This window comes from Monodon monoceros, unplaced genomic scaffold, assembly GCF_005190385.1.
Source record: "Monodon monoceros isolate NGI ecotype Baffin Bay Population unplaced genomic scaffold, NGI_Narwhal_1 Super_Scaffold_21, whole genome shotgun sequence".
Classification (NCBI taxonomy): domain Eukaryota; kingdom Metazoa; phylum Chordata; class Mammalia; order Artiodactyla; family Monodontidae; genus Monodon; species Monodon monoceros.
In genome coordinates this window covers 96547756-96574407 of record NW_021703778.1, presented here as the reverse complement: position 1 = coordinate 96574407, position 26652 = coordinate 96547756, and the positions used below count along the sequence as shown (strand labels likewise).

The following is a 26652-nucleotide window of genomic DNA, read 5'->3' as shown; positions in this document are numbered from 1 at the left end:
CATCATGACATTTTTGTGAGGATCATATCAGTGTATGTAGGGAGAAACAGTTGTTAATAGAGACTGACTTCTGATGCAGACTAGACCTCAAGAAGTGTGGAGAAGTGGAAAAACCATGAGCTTTGGCATCAGACATTGGCATCCCAGCTCTGCCAATTACTTAAATGCATTATCTTTAACAAATAACTGCTCTGACCTCAGTTTCCTCCTTCACTAAGTGGAGAGTAGAATACTGACTTTGCAGGGTTTCTGTGAGTGCTCTGTATGTAAAATGTTTAACAATGTGCCTAGCACAAGGTTCAGTAAATGGCAGATACTACTATCATCAACAGCAACCTTGGCTTTTACTTCCAGCCCACTGGCCACACCTGGTTGTAATATAATCTAAATTGTAACCTAAAAATTATATATTCTCTTCATCTGAAATATTTATCAGTGGCTTAGGTCAGAACAATGCTGGCTTAGTAATAACAAGTTAGCCTGGAAGGAAAAAATGGCTACAGAATGCATTCCAATTTACTCCCTTTATCACTAGAGGAACCAAAGAAGAGTTCAGAAATTGCTCAGCACACACTATCTTAATTAGTGAAAAACAACTCAAAATACAAGTTACACTAATAATGGAACATCATCTTTGAAAACAAAGGCTATCATACACATATTCCAAAATAAGCCAATCACAAAAATATAAATCTTTTAAAATTTATAATTATTTTCTTATCCACTCACAGAAATGTACAGAAAACTTAGCTAAAAGTTAAGTCACACTGTCATCTTTAACTTCATCAAAGTAAAGCCTTTAAACTCACCTAAATTCCAAGAGCATTATCTTTCTGATGGCAAACCTAAAAATATAAAAATAAATAGTAAAAATATTTAAATAGAGAAAATAAACATTTCTGAGTTACTAATGCAGATGTATTTTGGAATCTTGTTTTAATATTGACTCACATATCAGAATAATTATATTTATTTATGCATTGAAAAAAGCAAATTTTCTTTTTATTTTTTGTTTGTATTTTGTTTCAGGTAGTTTATTTTATTTTAAAAAACTGTCTAAGAACAGTTACTTATGTCCTACCCATATAACAAACACAATCAGCACCATGACATATGAGGATACAACACATAGATTAATAAGCCAAGTAATCTTAATCAAAACACAAGTGCTCATCAATATTCATAATATTAGATCACAACTGCCAAAAGCTAGCCTGTCTCAATTTCTTAAGCACTGATTAACATTCTTCCATTTAATAATCAAATGAAAACATTCTGCTGAAATCATGCCCTCCTATAAGCACAAGGGACACATGTATCTATATCACAAACATGGGAATCAGGCTTCTGTAGCCTTGACATTAAGTTTAAAATATTAGAAAATTGTGGAGGGTATATCAGATATCTCTTTATATACTTTAAAAATCAGAGTGTTTTGTTTTATATGGATAAATGATGCAGTAGTTACAGGGTATCCTTCCAAAGGTAGGTTCAAACGTCCACTAATTTAGTTTTATCATTTTGTATATTGACAATAAAGTAGCCAGACCAGAACCATGCCACTGGATATTAGCCTCCAGCTTTGAAAATTAAATCAGTATGCATTATAAATTTATAATACCCCGAGAGACCATTATCCTGTCAAAATCCTATTCCACTGATTTCTGATCTCTTAAATAGTTTCACTGAGCAAGCAATGTCAGAGAACTTTAGTGAGAATGAAATGAAGGATTTAACTGTGCAATAGCACAAAGACAAAACACTGCCAAGGCACTGGCTTCTACAGCCAGCAAAGCCACTGAGAGGATACAAGAGCTGTGTGGTACACTCTAGATCTCCAGCTGCAGGCATTTCACTTTACATGTGTGTTGGACAACAGAATTCAGGCCCTGCTATGCAAATACCTGCACCCTTAATTTCTTCAGCCACAAATAGGACCTCATTGATGAAAGAAAGAAAATCTTGGCTCACGAGATAGATCAGTATTCTAGTCATGATTTAGTGTTACCTTGGCAACATCTTTAAACACCCTGGGACCCAGTTTCCTCATATACAAAAGAGGTGAAGTGGTCAATTTTTTTTTTTTTCCTGTGGATGACTGGACAAGTGAAAAATCAGTTTTGATGGGTCAAGATAATGCAAAAACACTCAATTTCTCTTATAGCAATCTTGGTGGTATTCATTAAATTGGGGGTTTTACACTTCTGCCAGTAAACTTTCTGAGACAGATAAAGAACTTAACTAAAGGTATACATATAAGATATAAAAATAGGTCTAGAGACTAGATATTATGCCAGAAAATCTTTAAAGATAAGGAAGAAAAGTATAAGAAATAATGAGAAATATAAATAAAGGATTTGGGGATGGTTATTTTATTAAGTTACCAATATTTACTGAGAGCATGCTTTGTAAAGCCTGACTCTGGTCAAGGGTTTAACATGCATTTCATTAAATCCTCCCAAAGCTGGATAATTTATGTACAATACATTGGGTCTATTAACCGTATTGTTAACTGGATGATTAAATTTGATTAAAAAAAAAAGAGTGGGGAGGGGTAGGCAAAGGGTTTTTTTTTTGCTGCTATAATTGCCCTCTGCTATCTCTCTTGGGTTATGGTTGTGTGAAAACATGAGGTCTGGAGCTGTGGCAGCCCCTTTGCAACCACATAGGGAAAGCCAGAAAGTTTGTTAAAAGGCTGACAAAGACCCTCACATTATGAACTTCTGAACTACCTACTCGAGATTTATTGTTAAATAGATGATTAAAAAATCAAAAAATAATTGTGAACAAAGGAAGCCAGCCACAAGAGTACATATCATGTGATTCCATTTATTTAAAGTTTAAAACCAAGCAAAACTAAACTATAGTGTTCACGTTTGCATACTTACATATTTAAATGATATAGCAAAGGACACATAAGGGTTTGTGGGATGCTAAAAGGTTGTTTTTTTTAACTCAGTGGTGGTAAAAATTCAGAAGGCTAAATGTTTATGTACATTTTATGTGCTTTCTGTTAATTTCATAGTAAAGAGGTTTAAACATTTTTAATAAAAAGAAATATAAACACTGGCAAAAGTAAATTGCTCTAAAAGTCATCCCTTTTTTTCTTTCAGTGTAAAAATCACTTGGATTAACAGGATTAATAATCATACCAAAGTGTGTGGGTTAAGAGACTCCTAAAGGGCAAATGGACCCTGTCCTATTTAAGAACAGAGTATTGGATAAGAGCCAGAGAACAAGGATTTAATAACCTGGCGCTGTCTGTATCTATGGTAAAATATCTTGGGCTAGTTACTTAATCTCTCTATACCTCAGTTTCATCATCCATAAAATGAGGATAACGGTACCTATCACAGAATTGTTGTGAGGATAAATACGCTGCTATATACAATGTGCTGAGATCAGAAGCTGGCACATAGTAAGCACTCCAGAAATGACAATTACTGTTACTTTTAATATTTTAAAATCAAACAGATAAAAATACATTAAGACAAATTCACCAAATCTGATAATGGTAAGGATAGCAAATATGAATCTTTTGTGTAATACACCACACACTACAATGGGGACTGAACAATATGGTATTTTAAGATCTACCTAATTTTGAGATTCTAGAAGTGATCATTTATATCATAAGAATATAAGAACTGATTGATTTAATTCCCAGATGCCTCCTAGGGAAATAGGGATGATGTACAAAAAAATGTATATTATAAGAACCTTAAGGTATCATATTAAGAGTGCCTTATGGCTATAAACTGCCTATTTTGATGGCCTACAAACAAGTTAATAAATCTTACATTAATCCATTCCCCAATAATGAAGAAGCTACGAGCATATAACTCTGCAAAACAGCTTCCACAAGGCACTAGTCTAAAAAAAATGGTCATTTAAATTTTTAAGTATACACTACAGTTTTTGTGCCACACAGGTGCATTATTTAACTTTTTGAACTTAGAAATTTTGGGGCAAAATGCAATCAGGTCACTTTTATTCAAGTGTTTAAATGTGTACAAGGTGAGAATATGGCTGTTAAGAGTGCCGTGATAAGACTTAGGGAGCCCCGCCAATGACTGTTACTACTTTCAGCAATTAAAAATGACTTAGCCAAGTCTACGTAACTTAAAAATCACCAGCAGCTTTTAGTTGTTAATTATATAAAAATTATATTCAAGGAAGCAATATTAGTAGCAAAGGTTTAAATTAAAAAAAACCCATAACCCTAAGCAATCCATTGGAGTGAAACCCTGTTCTACAAAGAGGCAGAGAACTAGCTCTGAAAGTTCAAGGTAAATTCCAGATTGGTATATCCTTAATATATAATAAAAAAGGGTCCTAGAATTTATCTCGCCACTCATCTTCAGTTTACTTTCCTCAGGCAATCTCCTCCATACCCACTTTCAACCAACAAGTCATATGTTACATATCTGCTCAAATGTGATATCTTTTTTTTCTTTTATTGGCGTATAGCTGCTTTACAATGTTGTGTTAGCTTCTGCTGTACAGCAAAGTGAATCAGCTATATGTATACATATATCCCCTTCTTTTTGGATTTCCTTCCCATTTAGGTCACCACAGAGCAATGAGTAGAGCTCCTTGTGCTACACATTCTGTTCTCATTAGTTATCAATTTTATACACAGTAGTGTATATATGTCAACCCCAATCTCCCAATTCATCCCACCCCCGGCTTTCTCCCCTTGGTGTCCATACGTTTGTTCTCTACGTGTGTGTCTCTATTTCTGCTTTGCCAATACGTTCATCTGCACCATTTTTCTAGATTCCACATATATGTGTTAATGTACGACATTTGTTTTTCTCTTTCTGACTTACTTCACTCTAAGAGAGGATCTTTGCCTGATCATCAACCTAAAATAGCAGTCCTGTCGCTATACCCTAATCCCACTTTAATTCATAGCACTTACTACCTGCTGATACTGAATATATATATATATATATATATATATATATGTATATATTTTGTCTGTCCAGATAAGAATTAGCTTCATGAGTAGAGGCTTCATCTGCCATGTTCACTGATGCACCCTTAGCATTGAAATGGTGGTTGATACAAAGTAGGCTCAACCCAATCCTCTCTTCAGAACTCTACACCTAAATACCCAACTGCTTATTCTACATCTCTCTCTATAGCTCTTTAGTGGTTAGAATTCAACATTTCCAAAAGCGACTAGTGATCTACACCCAATCCCACCAACAACAACAACAGCAAAAGTCAGTAATGGCACCTAATCACCTGACAACCTTTGCCCAAAATTCTGGAGTCATCCTTGATCCCTCCCTTCCTGCGTTCACCACATCCAACCACCAAGCACTTCCATCTCTCAGATTGGTAACTCTTCTCTATCTCAACTTTCCATGCTAGTCCATGCCATCATTATCTTCAATCTGACTACAACAATATTCACCTAACTAATTTCCTGCCTCTTGCTCCCTCAAAAATTTTAAAATACCACCATCATGCTTCACTGGTTTCCTACTTCTCTTCAAATTTAAAACAAACAAACAAACAAACAAACAAACCTTAACATGGTCTTTGGCCCGACCTACTTCTACAGGCTCAAGAAGAGATTGCTAAAACAAAAGAACTAGAGGACTTCCCTGGTGGCGCAGTGGTTAAGAATCTGCCTGCCAATGCAGGGGCATGGGTTCGAGCCCTGGTCTGGGAAGATCCCACATGCTGACATTAATCATCAATGTCAGTAAAATAGTCTTTTATTTTTAAGTGCTTTTACTTATGTTGTTTGCATTCTTGGATTCTTCTTGTCTTCATTTTGCCCGAAAACCTATTTCTTAAAATAGTTTGCACAGGGGGTGGTCTGGTGGTTGAGAATCCGCCTGCCAATGCAGGCGACACAGGTTCGAGCACTGATCCGGGAAGATCCCACATGCCGCAGAGCAACTAAGCCTGTGCGCCACAACTACTGAGCCTGCGCTCTAGAGCCTGCGAGCCACAACTACTGAGCCCCCGCACCACAACTTCTGAAGCCCGCGCGCTTAGAGCCAGTGCTCCACAACAAGAGAAGCCACCGCAATGAGAAGCCTGAGCACTGCAACGGAGAGGAGCCCCCGCTCGCTGCAACTGGAGAAAGCCCGCACACAGCAACGAAGATCCAACACAGCCAAACATAAATAAATAAATAAATAAAAATTTTTAAAAAATGACCCGCCTCTTATTTTGACACTGCCTTTACAATATTTAGTAAAATTTACCTCCTAAGACTCAAACACATGAAAAAAATAAAATTTGAGATTTTATAAGGTCTATGACATTGATAACACAAATGTTTCTATTTCATATTAAAACAGTCAGTTACCTTTTAAAACACTCATTGGGCATATATATCTACAGGTGCAGATATGGAAATATGCCCAAGACACATTGTTTAAAAAAAAAAAGTCATGATGCAGAATGGTATGTAGAGTATAAACTTTGCTGTTTTAAAAAAAATCACAGGGGTAGGGAACTGGAACAGATGTATACATAAGTAAAGAAACTGAGGGTTAAGGGACAGGGAAGAAGATGTACTGAAACTTACCCTTTCTGTGTATTGTTCAAAATAATTTTTATTTTTTATTATATATATAGTTTGTACATTATGTACAAAATGCATATTATTTTGTATTTAATTATTATCATGTATATTTTACTTTTCCAATTTTTAAATAATCTTTCAAAAAGATTTATCAGAAAATAAGAAAATTAGTGTTAGTTGAACTGAAATTTTAAAATCTCCATATTTACTCTTCCTCACGTTCCTTCAGAAACAAAATAAACCCTAAAGAACTTAACCCCTCTAATCTGAGCCAAAAATTAAAAGGCAAAAAAATATCTTATGCCTCTTCAGCAGCTAGATACAGTTTTTCTGGTCACCATCTCCTTGATGACCAAATCAAAAAAAGGAAAGTTCCAAGTTTATGATTACATTTAGTTTAGAAGTTCAAATGAGATCCAAGTTAGTCCCATCTACTTCCTATGTATGAAAATTAAACTCATTCCTACCTTGATTTGACAATTTCTTTCTCATATATATCTTCAATCACCTGTTAAAAATATAAAAATGTTTAATACCTCAAATAACTTTTTTTCAGACTCTAAATTGAGAGTTTTCAATTACTGAGATTACACAAAACAAGGTGGTTTAGGAAAGCTATCAAATATCACTGCTATTGAAATAATACTTAAGAGATTTTTTATAATCCCATTATATCCCTCAAAATGTAAAATAACAGAAAGCAAAGTAGTAGGAAAAAATAAATAATAAAATATATCTAAATAAAAATAATTCTAGAAATAATTATTAAAATGATGTATTTATTTCATTTCTAGGGAAAATAAAAATTCACAAGATCAGGATATTTTTTAAAACTTAACAAAGTATATAAATGTTAACAGGCTCCACCTAAGAGTTTTAACAAAGTGCTTTCAAAAACCAGAAAGTAAACTGAAAGTGCAAAGGCATAACAGAAGCAAATGCTAATCATTACATCCTGTTTTCCAAGCACATATGATAAAACCTCAGAATTTCCACTTACTTGGGTTAGGGTGGATAGGATGGTATAATACATAAGAATTCAGGTTCTGGGGTTGGAAGCCTGGTTCAAACCATCCACCTTTACTGCTGGAGACTACAACCTTTGCAAATGCATGACTGCTCTAAGGCTCAGTTTCCCAGTATACAAAAAGGATCTAATAATAAGAAGTACCCCGTGGGGTTGCTATAAGACAACACATGTAAAGAATTCAGTACAGGTCCTGGCACATGGTAAGCCTTTAATAATAGTTATCAGTAGCAGAAGTAATAGTAGTGCTAGTGACAAGAGTAGTTAAAAAAAAAACTTACTCTAAAATTATGAAGTACTTTAACATGGTATAATATAATATTATTTTATGGCAACTATGTCTTTTAACTGCTCAAAGTATACTTCTCAAATAAATGTTTGTGGGTGGTAAAGGGAGGAAGACAATGAGGCAAGCAAGTCTTGAATTTGTATGAAATTTTCTGTCATTGCTTTTCTGTTTATCAAAATCCAAATTAAATAATAAAATGAAGGGTATAATCTTCTTTAAATACCAGCTTATACAGAGCTTCATCTAGTGTTAACTAAAATGATCTGAATATAAATTTAATGTCTAAAAACCTTGATCTAATTAAGTTCAACTCAATCTAGTAGTGTCATAAAGATATTTTTATTTATGAAAAATGAACCTAGGAACCCCCAGACCCAACATATACAAGCACAAACATACACAAACAGCATATAGTAAGATAAAGCAACCTGGCTGATAATTAAGAGTAATTAATGTATGTCAAGTGTATGAATATCCTCCTGATGAATAAAATGGGATTGATGGCAAAACAAAAATATATTTATAAATAAAACATTGAAGCTCAAATAATGTGAGAAATTTGGGATTAAGTTCAGTTTTAATAAGAGTGCCTAGATTATCACAATTCAATTTACAATGGCAAACTTAAAGCGAGTCTTCACTACTTGTTAAATGGCATGTGTATGTTAGCTCTATAAGACCTCTCTTTAAGAACCTATGTCAATGAGAATTAATCCTCCATTAGGAATTCTGCCTTTCGTTTATTCTAAATTGTGTCACCTGAATCCTAAGTCCCTTCCCTAATTGAATATGACTGGCCCTCAGTCATCTAATTCTCTAAACAACTCCCACCTCTTCCACCACTATTACAGATCTTTCAGTTCATCAACCTAAAAATAAAAAAGAAAACAATAGATTTTATCCTAGATGAACTGTCAAAAAAAACTGTAGGAAGGGGCTTCCCTGGTGGCGCAGCGGTTGAGAGTCCGCCTGCCGATGCAGGGGACACAGGTTCGTGCCCCGGTCCGGGAAGATCCCACATGCCGCGGAGCGGCTGGGCCCGTGAGCCATGGCCGCTGAGCCTGCGCGTCCGGAGCCTGTGCTCCGCAACGGGAGAGGCCACAGCAGTGAGAGGCCCGCGTACCGCGAAAAAAAAAAAAAAAAACTGTAGGAAAACTGATGTGTATTTACGAAGATATTCATTACATGATCACCTAATAATGATAAATCAGAACAATCTAAGAATCTATAAACAGGAAAATCCACACACATTTTTTTAAAAAGCTTAAAGGAAATAAAACAAATGATAGTAGAGGTTATCTCTGGGTAGTTATTTTTATTTTCTTATGTGTAGCTTCTGTATTTTCCCAATTTTCTATTATGAGTAATTATTAGTTTAGAAAACCATTCATTTTAACTTTTAAAAAAATTATGAAGAGCTTCTGTCGAATTAGCTCTTGAAAAAGATACAAAGAGCATACCTATTCAAAAGGGATGTTGCAAACCAAAAATACTTACCTTTATATCAAAAGGTGATTTTTTCTTGATATGGGGAGCCCAGTATTTACATGCTAACTGCAAAAGTAAACAGTATAAACAGTAAGTCATAGATTCATACCACTGCAGATTCATACCACTAACAGACTGAGATCATTCAGTAACAAGCTGTTTCTTAACAAGGCACTACTGGCACAGCACGAGGAGATAGAGTAATTTACCTATCAAGGGGACTATATGGGCTTGCAGACCAGTGAGCATCTTCGGGCCCAATCCACTGAATGCCAGTAATGCCCTGCATGGCACCCTGCCACTATGATTTTAAAAAAACAAAACATACTTTTTAAACTACTCCTATGGAAACAATAGGGTGAAGTTAATAACCACAGTCAAACACCTTCAGCATAGAGCTAACGAAACCCAGGTCTAGAAAGATTAAATGAGCTGCCCAAGACTACAATTAGTTAACAGGTGAGCCAGTCCTAAAAAACAGATTCAAAATCCTCAGGAACGTTGATTTGCAAAACAATAATCTTTAAGTGATTAGTACACATTCAGGCACACCTAAACAAAACCTAAAAAAAAATTGTAGTTTATCAGTGGGTTATTACCAAGAATAAAAGAGTCAGTATGTTATATTTCAGCAAAGCAGGTTTTACCTGAAAAATGTGAATTTAAATACACATACAGGGATACCTCAGAGATATTGCAGTGACCACCTCAATAAAGCAAGTCACATGAATTTTTTGGTTTCCCAGTACATATAAAAGTTACAATTTACACTATACTGTAGTCTATTAAGTGGCAATAGCATTATGTCAAAAAAATCAATGAACATACCTTAATTAAAAAATACGTTATTGCTAAAAAATGCTAACCATCATTAAAAAAAGTGAGATCAGGGCTTCCCTGGTGGCGCAGTGGTTGAGAGTCCGCCTGCCGATGCAGGGGACATGGGTTCGTGCCCCGGTCTGGGAAGATCCCACATGCCGCGAAGTGGCTGGGCCCGTGAGCCATGGCCGCTGAGCCTGCGCGTCCAGCGCCTGTGCTCCGCAACAGGAGAGGCCACAACAGTGAGAGGCCCGCGTACCGCAAAAAAAAAAAAAAAAAAAAAAAAAAGTGAGATCACAGAGTTCAGATATCTGACCTTCTTAAAACTAAATTTTAACCTCTACATCTCACTCATTCAATAATAATTAAAAAGCCCCTTCTCTGGTCAGGTGTGCCAGGTGCTCAGAAATAATGGAGGAGGAGGGGCAGGGAAATGGTAGGATCCCTACATACTCTCTGTCCTCATCTCATACCATCCTCCCTCTTACTTCTTAAGTTCGCTCTCCTGGCTTCTTTACATACACACCATAAGGCATTTCCACTTGCTACTCCCTGGACTGTTTCCCTGCTCTTCCCCAGACTGGCTCCTTTTTTGCATTCAGGTCTTAGCTTTTGCATTCAGGTCTTAGCTCATTCGGGTCTTAGTCAGGACTCTCCTGACTGCTCTTCATAAACCCCACCCAGGCTGCCACAATGCCGTTTCATTTTCCTGATAGCAATAATCACTGTCTGAAACTACACTGTTCATTTGTCTCACTCATCCCTCTAAAATGTAAGATCCCTGAGGGGAGGAAACTAATAACTTTTTCCACAAAAATTCAAGCATATGGGAAAAGGGAGTTCTAGTCTAACTTGTCCAGAAAAACCTCTCCAAATTAATGTAGATGAATGACAATGAATTAACCATATAAGAAAAGGTAGGGGAAAAAATGAAGTAGAGGGAACAATGTTGAAAGGAGGTGCCAGGAGATGAAAGATTGCATGGCACAAATAAATGCAGTTCAGTATGGCTAAACACTGTTAGAAAAGGAGGGAAAAAAAGAGAGGAAACTGGATATAAGCATGGGTCAGATCACAAAACAAGGTGAATGATTCCAGTCATTATCCTAAGGGCAATTAGAACTCTTTAAGAAAGGATTCAAAATGACTCTTATGCTTCTGCCTTGGCAAATCTGCTGAAACAGGGCACAGAGAAGAAAGAAGCAAGTGAGTAATAAGTTCTGCACAGAGCTACTTGCACTCTTATCCAACACCCAAAGCAACAAATAAGGATTAGGAAAGTTGCTCAGTGCTACAGGGCTATGTTTCCCTATTCAAAGCCAATCGCGGTTCACCATGCAACACAATAAACAGGTTTTAAATGAACGCTTTCTGACCATGGGATTGCTCTCTTCGTAGATGCGTGTATTTGGAGCAGGTGTCTTGTCAAATTCTCACCATTCCCTTCAAAGATCTAGGTTACTCTAAGGCTAAGAATAAGCCTATCCCTCCTTCGACCCTCAGTTCAGTATCACCTCTGCTATGGACCCCAGGTGACTGGGGTGTTCCTTCTGTGAATCCATCGCTCCTGCGACGAACTCTAACAGAGCAAAGCTCGCATAATAACTTTCTTTTCATGTGTCTGTCTCCCCTGGAACATGAACTCCTCGGGGCAGAGCCTCTTTCACCACGGTCTCCCCAACAGCTAGCACAGTTGCTGGCACACAGCACGTACTCTTTAGTAAAAAGACTTGAGTGTATGAATTGACAAACGAATGCCTCCTCGCTGCTCCCGTTCCCAAGAAAAATCCCACGTCCTGGCCTCGGGGCTTCAGCGTCCTCACCCCTTCACACAAACCAGACTCGCCCAAGCGCACCTGGGTCACGAACTCCGCGTTGATCTGGGACACCGTAGGGGCCACGATTTTCTTGGGCTGAGCAGGGGCCGTCATGGCAGCACTCTCCTTCCGCTCCAGTGGAAAACAAAGGACCGCTCCGAGCAGCGGTGAACCTGATACACTTCCCGCTAAGAAGCGACTGCGGCTGCCTAACTCCGAGATGCAAAAACCCGCGGAGCAGAATATCTCAACGTTTACAGACCACAGGGAACGCGTACCACAGCTTGTACGTCCTTCAAGAAGCGGAACAGAACGGGGCCGGAAGTGCATGCAAGCGCTGGTTTTGAGCTAGAGAGGCAAGGGCTTCGACCTCCCCGCTCCTGTCCCCTAGCGGGAAGCTGAGAGAAAACACCCAGGGAGACGGGATTGATGTCTCAGTGACCAGGTAGATGGTGTTGGTTAAGGTTTTCTTGTGGTAGGGTCGTGGAGGGAGAGGGAGACTTGGAATTTCTTTCAATCCTATAAAAAGTATTAGTGCAAAAAAAAAAAAACTAAACGGGGAATGCGAGGCTTGATTTTAACTGTTTTTTAACAGATTCATGGAGATATAAATTAGCATATAATGAACCGCCCATATTTAGGGTGTAAAATTTGATTTGTTTAAAATAGTCATACATATGTGAAACCATCACCAAAGTCATAATAATAAGCATATCCAATGTTTCTAAAATTTTCCTAGTTCCTTTTGCAATCCATCCCTATCCCATTTCTATCCACCCATTCTCAGGCAATCACTCATCTGCTTTCTGTCGCTATAGATGTACAGATTAGTATCCTTTTTATAGAATTTTATAAATATGAAAATAATACAGTATGTACCTTTTTTCTTTCTTCTTTCACTCAACATAATGATTTTGAGATTCATCCATGTTGATGCATGTATTAATAGTTGGTGCCTTTTTATTGTTGAGTAGTATTCTATTTTATGGACATACCACAGTTTGTTAATCTGCTCATCTATGGATGAACATTGAATTGTTTCCAGTTTTTGACTACTACAAATAATGCTGCTAAGAGCATTTGTGTATATATGTCTTAATGTAGACATGTGTTTCCCTTTCTCTTAAGTAAATACCTAGGAGAGGAATAGCTGGATCAAATGGTATGTGTATGTTTAAATTTTTAAGAAACTGCCTGTTTTCCAAAGTAGTTGTACCATTTTATATTCACACCAGTAGCATATGAGAGTTCCAGTTCCTCTTCCTTCTCACCCACACTTGATGTGGTCAGTCTTTTTAATCTTAGCCATTTTAATAGTTATGTGGTATATCTCACTGTAGCTTTAATTTGTATTTCCCTAATGACTACTGAGGTTGAATGTCTGTTCATGTGCTTAGTTGCCATCCATATATCTTCTTTGTGGAAGCCTCTATTCAAATTGTTTGCCCATTTTTAAATTGAATTGCGTGTTTTCTTATTACTGAGTTTGAATGCATAACTCTACCACTCCCAAATCCATATATAAATTAAATATGTACCTCTAGTTAACTTTCCCTGGATGAACACAGGCAAGAAACCGGTAACATGGTTGCCTCTAGGGAGGAGGAACTGGGGGAGGGGAGAACAGGAGCAAGGGAAGTCTTATTTTACATTTTACACCCTTTTGAAACTTTTGAATTTTGTAACATCTATAGCCCGTTTGAAAATAAACAGTTGCGAAGGAAAAAACAAAAAAGTGTCTGTAGATATAGAAATTAAATGTGGAATCCTTTTTTCCTTCTACTTGCTATTGTATAAAGTTTATTTATAGAGCTAAAGATGAAAATTTGCATGATCCTAATTTTAAATGCAACAGATTTTGAATACCTAAAGTATCTAATTACACTTTATTTACAAATGGAGTCTATACAACAAGAGGTAAAATAAGATTTTCTGAATAGCTTTTATGATGAATCTTGAAAGGTAGATAAGATTTTGATGATCAAAAACATCAGGGACAATATTTCTAGTATAGTCATAGACGAGATAAAGCCATGAAAGCAGGTCATGCTGGGAGAAGTTGGGAGTGAGACATCAGGCTTAACATATCAAAACCTTAAAAGCTAGAGAAAGAAGACTGTATTTATCTTGGAAGGCAATGGGAAACAACTGATTGGAAATCTACTTTTGGAAGATGACTTTTCAGTAGTTTGTTAGATGGGTTGGAATAGGTAAAGTGGGGATGGGAATACCAGTTGGGAGACTATTGCAAATCTAAAGCAAAAGTAACACGGCCTAAATTTGGGTTCTGGCAGTAAAATTGAAGAGGCAGGAATAAGCATGGAAGACACTGAAGAAACAGAATAAAGAGAAATTCATCCTAAGCAGTTGAAAGAATAGTGGAACCCTGTACCAGCAGAGAAGACAGAAGGTAGAAGTAGATTTTAAAAGGAAAAGATAGTTCCAATATATAGAGACACAGTCTGAGGTAGCAGGAGGAGATCTGGGCAGTGATGAGCAATTTATTTGCCAATTAACATTTGTTAAATTTGTAATTTACCTTATGATTTTGTGGCCAAGAGGATATTAAGCCAATAAGCTCCAGATCATATGTGGATCTAACTATGTGAAAGATTCTAATTTATAATACCTAGTAGATTTCTGAAAAAATGCAGTATCATAATCTTTCTCCTCTCTCTCTCAAACTCTCCCTCTCTCTTTTTCCTGCTCTCTCTTCTCTTCATGTCACTTCTCTTAGCCAAGTTTTGAATGATGGTTTTGGACATCCTAAAATTATAATATGTTCATTTTATAACTTTTCTTTTACAAGCTTTCTGTAATGAGTTTTGTAAGTAAGGAAGGGAGAAAGCAAAGAAACCAGGTAACCAAGACTTTCAAAACACAAGATTGTCAATAGTGTCAAACGCTTCAAAGAAATCTAAAAGGACAAGAACTTTAAAAAGTCCATGGGTTTGGAAATTAGGAGACCATTGGTGACCATTATCAGTTTGTTGTAGTAAGAAAAAGAAAATTTAATTCAAATTGATTTTAAAGTAAAGGAAATCTATAGGTATAAATAAAGTCTAGAGATAAATTAGGCTTCAGGCAGTTGATCAAGCTTCCAGCTCCATTCTTTTGGCACTTCTCCCCCTACTATTCCCACCCTACTCTGCTTTGTGTTTTGACTTCATCCCCAGACTAGCATTCTTCATGGTACCTAAACGGAGAAAACTTCTCCACACTCACTTCTTCTTCCTCAATCACTGAAACAAGTACAAGGTTTCACACAGATCAGATCAACTTAGGTCAGTTCTTCCAGGCCAATTACTCTGGCTAAGGTAGCACTGTGCATTGACTGGCTTAGTCTTGGGTTACCCACCCTTTTAAGTCATGATGAATATTTTGATAGAGTTAGACTGATCATGACCATTGCTGGAGCTGCAGTTAAGATCAGTCCTACCCAGAATACCTGGCTGATATACAGTGAAAGAGAGAAGATGTGGTCGCAACTAACAATGCCTACTACAATGATCATTGATAGAACAGCTCCCAAGAGGTGGAGAGGAAAACACTAGGTAAAAAAGGGCTTAGAAGCTAATGAACGAAAAGGCAATGGAGGTAGTAGGTGTAATGAATTTTCAATATCTCCGACCCTAAAAGGCAAAGAGTAAAATATAACAGTAACCAAAATAATAGGTAAAACTAAAGTTATTTGGCCCAACTGCTATCTCTTTTTAAGCTTGGTGCAGTGGAAATTTTGATTGCCTATCCATTCCTCCCTTCTTTCCAAATGCAACTTCAAATTTGACCAGTATTTGTATTATCTTCAGGCAACCTTGTGTTTGAAGGAAGTAGGCTGAGGTCTAGGTCCAGCTCCACATAATTCTATCTCCTTTGTCAGTGGTTGGTTCAGGAATGTGGCTGTGAAGGAATTCTGGCAGATGAGAGAGGAAATGTTCACCGTAGACTTCTAGGAAACTTATCTTTGTTCTTGGGGGAGTTTCTGGGACTCTCATTCACTCACTGTCCCACCCTCCCCCCATGAAGGAAGCATGCAGCCCTAACTGCAAACAAAGCATCCTAAAACCATAAGGAAAATAACCTTGTCATTGTTAAAGGCAGAGCAGATGGAAGGAACCAGAGTCAACTATATGACTTAACAACCCTAGGGTTTATCTAGTTGCTGGACTTCAAGTCATATAAGCCAATAAGGTCCCCATTGCAAGAAGCAGTTTGAGTCAGGCATTCTGCTACTTGCAGCCCAAATCATCATAACTGAATAAGGAACACATGAAATTTTCTTTAAGGAACCAATGAGAGGGAAAAACTAAAAACACCAGAAAAAAGAAGGGACTAATGATGAAGCTCCCAGGAGAGAGAGCAGGGAAAAGCTAGCTTCAGAAAAGTGGAAGAACATTATTATTCTGAGATCATGAGAAAAGTAAGGAGTAAAGATAGACATTTTTGAGTGAAGAGGGAAGTTTAGAAAGTTTTGGATTGGCTTTGACCTCAACATCTTAGAAGGCAAACTCATGCCAAGAATGAATGAAAGGCTCTAAATGAAGTTATAGATTTACAGAGAAGGTAAGAGTTTGTAATGGCTTCATTCATTTCTTCCTTTATACATTCAGTATATATTTGAGGAGGTAAAAACATTACAGATACTGCTTTATACTTTATGTATAAAACATAAAATCATGAATTCTCTTGCTTTCCAGAAAAATGTAGTTTAGCTCAATGGTTCTCAAAGTATAGTTTCAGTATAGTAATAACAGTTAACCTGTATAAATGCAAATTTTCAGGCCCAGCTCCAAATACTGAATCAGAAACTCTGAGGGTGTAGCTCAGCAATCTATGCTTTTAACAAGCCCTGTAGATGATTCTAGTGCACACTAAAGTTTGAAAACCACTAGTCAACAGTGACGATTAATAGAGTTATGAACAAAAAGCAGTGGGAGCACAGGGAATAGAGTGCTAGGGTAAATCAAAAAGGCTTCCAGAGGCAGCAGTTTTTAAGCTTAAACTTCAAAGAATGAATAGAAGTTAGCTGATATAGATGCAAAGTATTACATGTTCCATATTGTTTAATAATACCATTGTACCACTTTTCTTCTTCAGTTATCTTTTTTCCTCTAATGGAATTTTGTTCTCTAATAGAATAGTGCTAATAGAATTCTAGCAGTTAGCCCTGAAATTCTAAGCCCTTCTAACTGGCAATAGGAGAAATCTCAAGAAAGGAATTAAATGTTTCCTTTCACTGCTTCTAAAGAGCAGATATTCTGCATGAAACAGCCCTTGACAATTCACTTCTAACAAAGGATTCTTATAAGATATGCAGACTTCAAACACTGGTGCTATCCCTTAAAAATGTCTATAATTCTCATTGGTTATCTCACGTAACGTAAATTGAAATCTGTTTTCTGCAAATTAAACACTTTAGTTTTCTTCCATAATCATGGACTAAAAACAAATAAAACCTGGCTCAACTAAATCTCTTCTTTGAATACAGTATGAGTTTGTATCTAATTTAAATTAATACTACATAGATAAGATGGAAGCGGGAATAACGTGTATTGGAGGAACTAATTTTATGTTTCTTTAGTACAAATCTGGACAGGGAGGCCAAGGAGGAAGATAAATGGATAAGCAGATAGATCATGTGACATGCAATGGAGTTAACATATCCATTTGTAGGTTATAAGGAGCTATCAAAGAAACTTAACATGAACAAGGAAGTAAACGATTAACTATCCACGTAGAAAGCTCAGAAGGTAGAAGGTAGACTGGAGTGGGCCCAGGAAAGTGTTTGGCAATCAGTACCTTGTTCCTGTATTATGTGATTTTCCCTTTTAAAAAAGTTCAAACTGTATAATTTGAAACTTTATTTTTAAAATATTCTAAAATTTGAATTTTTCAAGAATCACCATCTACTTTCCTTCAACACACATTTTGTCCTAATAGGCCCTATTGCAGTACAAAACAAGGAACAATAATTTCACTAATTCAATCAAACTACTTCAGTAAATAATCATGCTACAGCCTGGAATTGCCCAAACAAAAATTCTTCTAATTTTCTTTACAGATATTTAAAAGTTTATTTTTTCCAGAAAACCAAAGCAATTGATTCAACAATAATAACAGTTCTAGCATGCAGCAAGTCATCATTTAACATCTAATGTTTAAACTTCTTATCATGGATGTATACAGTTTATCATGGATGTATACAGTTTATTTTCATTCCTATAAAGTTTCCACAGCTTGTAGTGATAATAAAAGTAAATAAGTATTTCGTTACAGGTACTTCAAATAGCACTACAGTACCTCTTCGACAAAATTTTTACAATATTCCAACTTTCAATATGAAACAGCTTAAAAAGGCATGGGCCAAAAAAAAAAAATGTATAGTAGTATCACTTAGGCAAATAAAGTCTAATAAGCATACAAGCACAACACTGTTAGGATTCTCCTGTTAGGATTGGGAAAAGAGTATATGAGACATTTACTTCAAATAAAATTACATAAATAGCTTAGGAAAATTCCCAAATATATAATTTCGGACATATTAAAGAAAAAACCCTTGAACCTTTATTCTTGGAAAACATGAACTAGTTATCCCTTGCTTTTATGTAATAGATGTGTTCTTAAATAGTTCTGTGTAAAGTAAATTTTATAAAACATCACCTTGTTTGCACTGGAGGAACACATCTCAAGGAAACATAAGAGAAACATTCTTTAAAACACGATTCTCCTGCACATTTGTACATCGTTGGGCTTTTATCTGTACTGTTAAGTTTAAGCTCTATGAATTAAACCCAAGTTTCTCAAAATTCACTTGTAAAAGCAGACTGACTTCTCCTCCCCCTCCCCCCCAACAGAGACAATTATTACAGTACAATGTAAAATTGTTCCTTTATCCATTCTCAGTAGAGGGCTTGTCACTACATATATCTGAGAGTGCTAGGATAAATACCCACCTGTTCTTTTCACCTTAGAAAGATAATGGTTACTTTCTCTTATTGCTAGGAAATGTCATTCTTAAAGATTTTATTAAAAATGGCAAATGTGAAGGACAATGTGTGATTACAAGCCTTTTACAGTTTGACTAAATATTCCCCAAATCATGACAGTACTGTTTAGAATGATACTCTCAATTCCATAAGCATCTTATACCTATACGGGATTACCTTACTAATTAAAATAACAATTTACTAATGATCAAAATAACATTCTTTAGCATTAGAATCTTGCAAAAAAACAGGAATAAAAAATAGAACTAGACCTAGTCACTGTCGTTTGATCAAACTTAATATTTAGTTTAGTCATAGGACCACTCAAAGAGGTATTAAAAGAAAGTTTTGCTAAGGTAAATGTAAAAGTCTTATGGAGATGCAGATCTACAGGTGAGTCTTAAGTCTACAACTACTGCTATCAATCATTAATAAGCATGTAGATGAATTGCATTCATTCCTCTGAAAAGATGGCACTGCATACATATCATCAAAAAGATTATGGCACTTGAACATTATTCCTGACAAATAAACATGGTAAATGTATACAGGTGCATCCTAGCCTCTCTCCTACTTGTACATTTTGGGGGTTAAGATAACAGCAGGCTGGGCAAAAAAACAATTCAAATCACCTATAGAATAGGAGGGTAAGCTACCGGAGTCCTAAGAATAAACAGCTTGGAAAAGAACAATGAAAATAATGCTATTATTTTCTCATCCACTTTCACTTTTATTGCCTTTATATTTTTTAGCTTATAAGAAAAAATTTTGCAATGGAATTTGAACCATAGGTGTAAAATACATGAAATAATATAAGTGGGGCTATCTGTAGTGGCCAAAAACCAATTTTTGCCTCTCAGTCTTTTGAGCATATATAAAAGGAGATGGCGTGTCTTAAGGAATAATTCCTTTAAAAATGAGGCTGAATTATTTGTACTACATCATGGATTTACAACATTTTCAATACAGCCAAAGTGTATGTTAAAATAAAACAAATACTTGCTTTATGGCATCAAATCATGTTCTTCCCCCTAAAAATTAATTTGGCTGTTCCTAAAACATATTACATTTCTATGTATCTCTGACTATGCAGACAAGCAACTGCCTATGAAATCATTCAATCTAATGCAGGCCTTTTGATAAAAATACACTATAAATGATACAGGCTAAAGAGCAAGGTCACCAGAAAGACCACACATGTGTTAGTGGGTCTGTCAATTACATAACTGAATTTAAGACAACCATTTTCTCTTGTGGTCATTCCTTAAAGTGAGTAAGTTGATGTCTCTTCCAGTGAGGAGCCTGTCTGAATGTTTTGCCACAAACTGAGCATTCGAATGGCTTCTGCCCTGCATGAATTAGATAGTGTCTTTCCAGTTTAGATGGGGATCTAAAACTTTTAGAACAAACACTGCATTGGTAAAGAAGGCCATCATTCCTCTCACTACGCCCTGAATAACTACAACAATGACTATGACGGCTCTGCTCTGATTCCAGAAGTGCACTAGAGAGACAGGGCTGCCTGTTCCTATAGGGGGTACCAAGAATGAAATCCTCTGATTCTGCCTTCACTTTTATTTCTGATGTTTGATCTGACTCTGAGACCTCGTATTTTTGAAAACCAAGAGTCTGACATTGCTGGGAAGCACTATAGTTAACATTATCGCCTTGATGAATGAAAAGTTTGTTCAAATTTTCCAATTCTACTTGGCAAAGAGATTTTCTATATGGAATCTTATCAATATGAGTTAATTTATGTCTTTTCAGGTGAGCTGACTGTCTAAAAGATTTCCCACAAACATTACAGCCAAAAGGCCTCTGTCCAGTATGAATTAAATAGTGTCTTTGTAGTTTAGATACGGAAGGAAACACTTTCTCACATTTGTCACAAGGACACATCTTATGTCCAGTATAGATGTTTTCATTTGTAACTGAAAAACCACACTGAAGCACCTCACAGTTTTCAAAGAATTCCTCACCTGATGAACCATAGATAGATACATCTTTATTATTCACAGAATTATCCATAGTTAACATGTTCTCTGGTGTAAGAATACCTTTTATGTTTTTTCCCAAATCTTGGCTCTGGAAGTGCTTTTGCCAAGAAAATGGCAAAGTCAACGTTTTCTTCTTTTTATTGCCAACTGTCTTATATGTTCCATGCTTGCCAAGAGAACCCATAAATGTTCTCTGGGTTTGTTCAGGGCTCTGCTCACCGGAAATAAGTTCACAATTTTTCAAGAAACTGTTTTTAAATACTTTTTTCTCAGATCGAAAATTATCTAATCTTTTACCCCCAGCTCGTTTAAGCTTAGCCAAGATTTTTTTAACAATGGTTTTATAGTTGTAGCTTCTTTTGAGCCTGCTTGGAATTTTGCCACTTCTGGCAGGAAAACACTTGTGTCCATTGAGAATCTGCTCTGATTCAAAACATTCTTCACACTCTGGACATTGAAAAGGGACAATATAAATAGAGTGGACATCAAGTTGATTATTCTCCTCAGATTCACGTATATCACCATTTTCAAAACTATCCTGCTTTGCATTTAATTTATTAGGCAGGGGGCCTGATTCTGGACTCTTCACCTTTAATGAAAGAGTCTGAAAAGTCTTATTCCTGGCATGGATTTGTTTATGCTTCAGCAGTTTGCTTTGAATCTTAAATCCTTTTTGACAAAAACAACATTGAAAAGGTCTTTCCTCTGAATGTGTGAGTTGGTGGATTTTTAAGTGAGTTGACTGTCGAAAAGATTTACTGCACAGGACACATTTAAAAGGCCTCTGACCAGTATGAATAAGTGCGTGCCTATCAAGTTTTGACTGTGATGGGAACAGCTTGCCACAGATTGTACACGTGTGAATGTTCTTTTTTTTCTTTGTAGGGCTGTATGTAGGATCAGACTTGGAGCACGGGTGTAATGCCCATCTCTCCTCTGTGGTAAGAGCATGATACATTCCATACACTGGCTTTTCTTGCTTGGCCTCCAGCAGTCTTCTGACCTGTTTAACGTCATTCTGGTAAGTTTCATTGTGAAGCTGTTGGTGCTTCACGAATGTCTTCAGATTCTTAAAGTGGCGTGGACAAATACTACATTTAAAAGGCAGATTATGAGTTAGTTGATGTCTTTCCAGATGAACTAGTTGTCTAAAGGTTTTATGACACACATCACATTCAAATGGCTTTTGACCAGTATGAATGAGATAATGCCTCGCTAATTTTGAGGGTGTTTCAAAATGCTTGAAGCAAATATTGCAAATATATGGCCTGTTTCTAGGTAGTTTGTTGGCTACTACACACTGTTGAATCTTTAGCATTTTAAAATTGGTTTCAGCCATCATATTCTTCAGTGATATACTCTGATGAGCTCCATAGTGTTCTTACACTCCACAGATGTCTAAAAATTAAAAATAAAAATGTATTAATTAAAAATTACTTATTCATATGAAAAGAAATAATTTAACCTGTTCTTTGGCTAAAGGTATTAAAGGCAATAGGGAACCTCAACTCTTCCTGTGTCTAAAAGTAAGTTAGGGCTTCCCTGGTGGCGCAGTGGTTGAGAGTCCGCCTGCTGATGCAGGGGACACGGGTTCGTGCCCCGGTCCGGGAGAATCCCACATGCCACAGAGCGGCTGGGCCCGAGAGCCGTGGCCGCTGAGCCTGCGCGTCCGGAGCCTGTGCTCCGCAACGGGAGAGGCCACAACAGTGAGAGGCCCGCTTAGATCCTTTAGAATCATTAAACTAATTTCACTCATACAGAGAAATGAGAAGTCTTTAAAAGAAATACTTAAAAATGTATATAATTTTAAGCTATATTTCTAATTAATTGAGATGATACATTAAAAGGGGACTGAGTTGAATTTCTTAACATTAAATAAATCTTTTAATTCCAATTTTCCTAGTCCACTATTAAGTAGATTTGTCATTTTTCAAACATTGGGCTAGAAAGATAAAGAGTGTAAGAAATAAAATATAATACTAAAATTAAGACATATCTGCATTCAATTATAGCATACCTTGGACATGATCTGAGAATGGAATGTTTTAGTTATCAAAATTCTTAGCCACATCATTAGCAATATTTACTCTCAGTTACTTCTTTGGACCAACAAAGATAACATAAACAACTGGGAGAAAATGTCCCAGAAAACCTGGATTCTAGTCCCGGATTTGCCATCATATGAACTTGGTGGCAAGAAGGAAATATAGATTCCTCATCTCTAAATCAGGGAAAATGCCTCCTGGCCTGCCTACCACATTGAGTTGTTGTGAGAATCAATGGAGATAATGCACCTAAATGTGTTGGAAAACTGAAGCAATGTATGAATGTAAGGTATTATTTAGCTCAACACTAATCAAATTTAAAAACTTTATCCTTATCTACTTAATATCATTTTTAGGGTTTCTAACTAAGAGATAAACACACTAAACAAACATTTCTTTTTATTTCTCCTTTCCACTTTGTTGTAGAAGTCCTAAAAGACAAGTACAGAGGCAATGAGGTTGACACACTGGCTACTTATATACTTATCTATGGCTAAGTAATTGAAAGTCCGAGTGTAGTTTACTTTTCAGGCAGTAGAATAAAAAGGTCATTTTGGTCTCAGTTAATATAAAGATAAAGATATTTTCCCTAATATACCTCTGTAGGACACATGCAAAAGCTTACCAGGAACTTTCTCAACCATTTTATACCCTGTCTTCTCCTAACTGAAAAGTCAATTTTCTTCTCATCCTTCGTCTTCTACTGCATTTTCCTTAAATAAGGAAGCCAGAGATTAAAAAAAGCTGTGCCAGCTCTCTAATGTTGTATCTTCTAGTTGAGATCAGAGAGTTGATAAATCTACCAGAAACTCAGTGTTCTTTTGTCAGATGATTTAGTGAATATCCAACATATATGCTGTGTGCTATTATCTATTTTCTCCTAGAAGACACCTTAAACACAAAATCACAAACACACCCACTGTGGTTCTCTTCAGGAATCTGATTTAAAAACAGAAAAAAAAATTCATTTATTGAGCAAATTATCTTCTAGTTGTTTTATCATAGTGGTTTTCAAACTGCATGTCACTACCCATTAGTGGATTGTGCAATCACTTTAGTGGGTCATGATCAGCATTTTTGTTTAATAGAGTAGAAAATATCAGATTGCATAACATATGGTAAGGATAAATACTGTTTTGTGAAACGTCTATAGGAGGAGGTAAAAACCTGTGAAACCTGTTCCTGGCATACCTCTTTACACACTAGACAGAGGAACCTACAACAAATCAATCACTTTATTCAAAGTGGCAAGTAATCTATTAAGTAAGATTGGGGCCCATAGGATGAGACAGGATTACTAAGGATTATTAATTTTCTTCAACTGACCCATATAACCCCAAAATATTTATCAGAAAAATCTAATTAGAGGCCAAAGGTAACATGCCACACAAATAATCTGACTGCAAGCCACTATATTAATTTATAAAATATACCATATAACCCAGGTATCCACGTTAGCAACAATTAGCTGTTGATGCTATTACTATGCACTTTCACAACACTGAGTTAGAGAAATTACAGGTGAATATACTCCAAATCCCTAAAATGCTAACACAGCAGCAGTTACGAGGATTAAAATTAAGTGAATTGCCAAGGACTTGGCAATTTATTTAATTCCCGTCAGGCAAAATCAGGTGTTGAGGTGTCAATTAGGACAATGAGCCAAACTGCAAGTAATAATCAAGTCTTTATTCACTTACTGCCACAGTGCAAGCAAGAGGCTAAAAAAGTACTGGTTCCCCAGTGGTCGATTAAATGGAACACTAGGTGAGGGTTAGGTGGATGCAATGCACACAATCATCTCTCTGCAAAGGAGGCTGGAACAAAAGGTTTCTGCCTCTTTATGGACCTGTGGGCCAGGGGAGCAGGAAGGAAGAGCTGCAAGTGGAATGGTCCTGGGTCAAAATGGAGAAAAGTACCTCAGTCAAGGCTGCCCCCTCCACCTTCCCTCCCTTTGCAATAAGGAGGTATTGGTGGAGGCACCTGGGAAGTACCTTGGCCAAGGCCCTCAGAATGGAAGTACCTGAGCCAGGAATGCAATACAGTATGAGCATGGCTAGTGGGAGGGAAGGGGTGAGTCCTTGACTGCAACTCCCTCCAGAAAACTGCAGTGCACTGGCCATGCCCAAGTCTGGTGTGGCAAGAGCAGCTTCCCCCGAAGAGGCCAGCCAGGCAAAGCCACGCAATTGTCTATGGTCGGGCCTGAAAGATCACACATAGGATTCTGGCCTGTAGCCAGGGTCCTCAGCTCCTATTGTGTATTTCTTTTTTCCTTTAATAGTTTCTTTGGAACACTTGAAAAAAAATCCCACACTAGAACCACACACATGACAACCATTTCTGATTATAACAGGAATTGACTACCTATAGTTACTGTGCCAAAAAGAGACTATGGCTTATCAACTAACACTAGCACTAGGACCGGATACTATTGTCAGTTGCGTCCACACCATGTGGGAAAGCACTTACTGGAAGCCCTATATTGTTAGAATCACTGGTGGCAAGCAGTGATCTCATCTGCTATTTATAAGTGACAGCTAAGGGATCCCAAGCTCCAAATGCAGTCCCACGCGTACTTAAGCATATGCACAGTAATTTGATAGAACTCCAAATCCCACTTCTACTGATTTCTCTGTGTTCTCAAATGACCTTTTTTGTCGGTCATATTTCAAAAACAAATCCAACAGCGTGTAATTTTTCCTATGTTAAAGTGAAAATAAAAGATGGTAAATCTCAATGGGTCAACCCCCAGATTACCCTGACTACAGCAAGATACACTCCGTTATAAAACTGTGAAAACTGATCTCAAAAATTCCAACGATACTTCAAGGCCGAAAGCCTGTTGGTTTTCCAGTCTTAACAACACCATTAAAACAAGGTGAGGATATCACAAAAGTAAATGAACAAGAAACACAAGAACTGAGAGAAAGTTAGAGAACTTTCAGTTACGGAATAACCTCTGGCGACATTTATCACAGCCTTTCCCTCTCTGTAGCTTCTTCTGCCCCACTTCTCCCGGCCCCCTCTCTTGACCTTGAACCCTCACCTCTTCCTCTGTGAGGGATTGCACAGGACACAGGCCCTGACAACTGGCCCTCGCCCTAATTGCCCACAACCAGTAAGCACCTAGGAGTCGAGCCAGAGTTCAGAGACTGCAAAATCCCACACCAGGAAAGTAAAGGCAAGGATGAAAACTGCTTTGGCCACAGAGAGGGGGAAAAATGCCACATGTGATACGACCCACTGCAGGGGAAAGTATCGTTTTTTGCAATTCCTCTCAGAGATTCCCGCTCCCCATGAGCTGCAGTCAGAAGGCGGGGAAGTGGGAAAAGCAAAGGAGCTGAGGTCGTGGCGCCCCCGTTCTGGGTCCCCGGGCACCTTGGAGGGACCGAGGCAGGCCCGACCTTTCCCGGGGGGGTCGCTCCACCTCACACCTGGGTTCTTGAAATCCTCCTCACGCACCTGGAGCTGGCACGGGCCCGCGAGCCGCGCATCTCAAGCCCCAGGAGCCGCGAAGGCAGCGCGCACACGTCCTCAGGGCCGGCGCGGAGACGGGCTGAGTGCGCAGGCGCGGAGTTCGGAAGCGCCGCCGGACGCGGTCCGACTGGAAACAGGTTCCCTCCAACCCAGG

General features: G+C 37.3%; 2 protein-coding genes across 6 annotated transcripts in view; both read right to left on the bottom strand.

Moving 5' to 3' along the window:
• AQR (aquarius intron-binding spliceosomal factor) overlaps nt 1-12258 on the bottom strand; it is a 120223-nt gene extending 107965 nt beyond the window's left edge. For 3 of the 4 annotated variants that reach the window (XR_003795862.1, XM_029237658.1, XM_029237656.1), the window contains exons 1-4: nt 12033-12250; nt 9367-9423; nt 7021-7061; nt 810-845 (exon numbers count right to left, since the gene is read on the bottom strand). Coding sequence is in view for 3 of the 4 variants with exons in the window: in XM_029237658.1 (XP_029093491.1) it covers nt 810-845; nt 7021-7061; nt 9367-9423; nt 12033-12107 (209 nt within the window). In the remaining variant the exon portion in view is untranslated. Of the gene's footprint in view, nt 1-809; nt 846-7020; nt 7062-9366; nt 9424-12032 lie in introns of all 4 variants that reach the window. The other variant, XM_029237655.1, reaches the window with a different exon arrangement.
• Nucleotides 12259-17901: 5643 nt separating this feature from the next.
• ZNF770 (zinc finger protein 770) lies at nt 17902-26583 on the bottom strand. 2 transcript variants are annotated; one of them, XM_029236276.1, is made up of 2 exons: nt 26484-26583; nt 17902-22374 (listed from the first exon to the last, which is right to left on the bottom strand). In XM_029236276.1, exon 2 carries the CDS (start codon nt 22316-22318, stop codon nt 20237-20239), a length of 2082 nt encoding a protein of 693 aa, XP_029092109.1. In that variant the 5' UTR covers nt 22319-22374; nt 26484-26583; the 3' UTR covers nt 17902-20236. The 2 variants fall into 2 exon arrangements, with proteins under 2 accessions (XP_029092109.1, XP_029092110.1); XM_029236277.1 differs by having other exon boundaries at nt 26456-26549.
• Nucleotides 26584-26652: the final 69 nt, after the last annotated feature.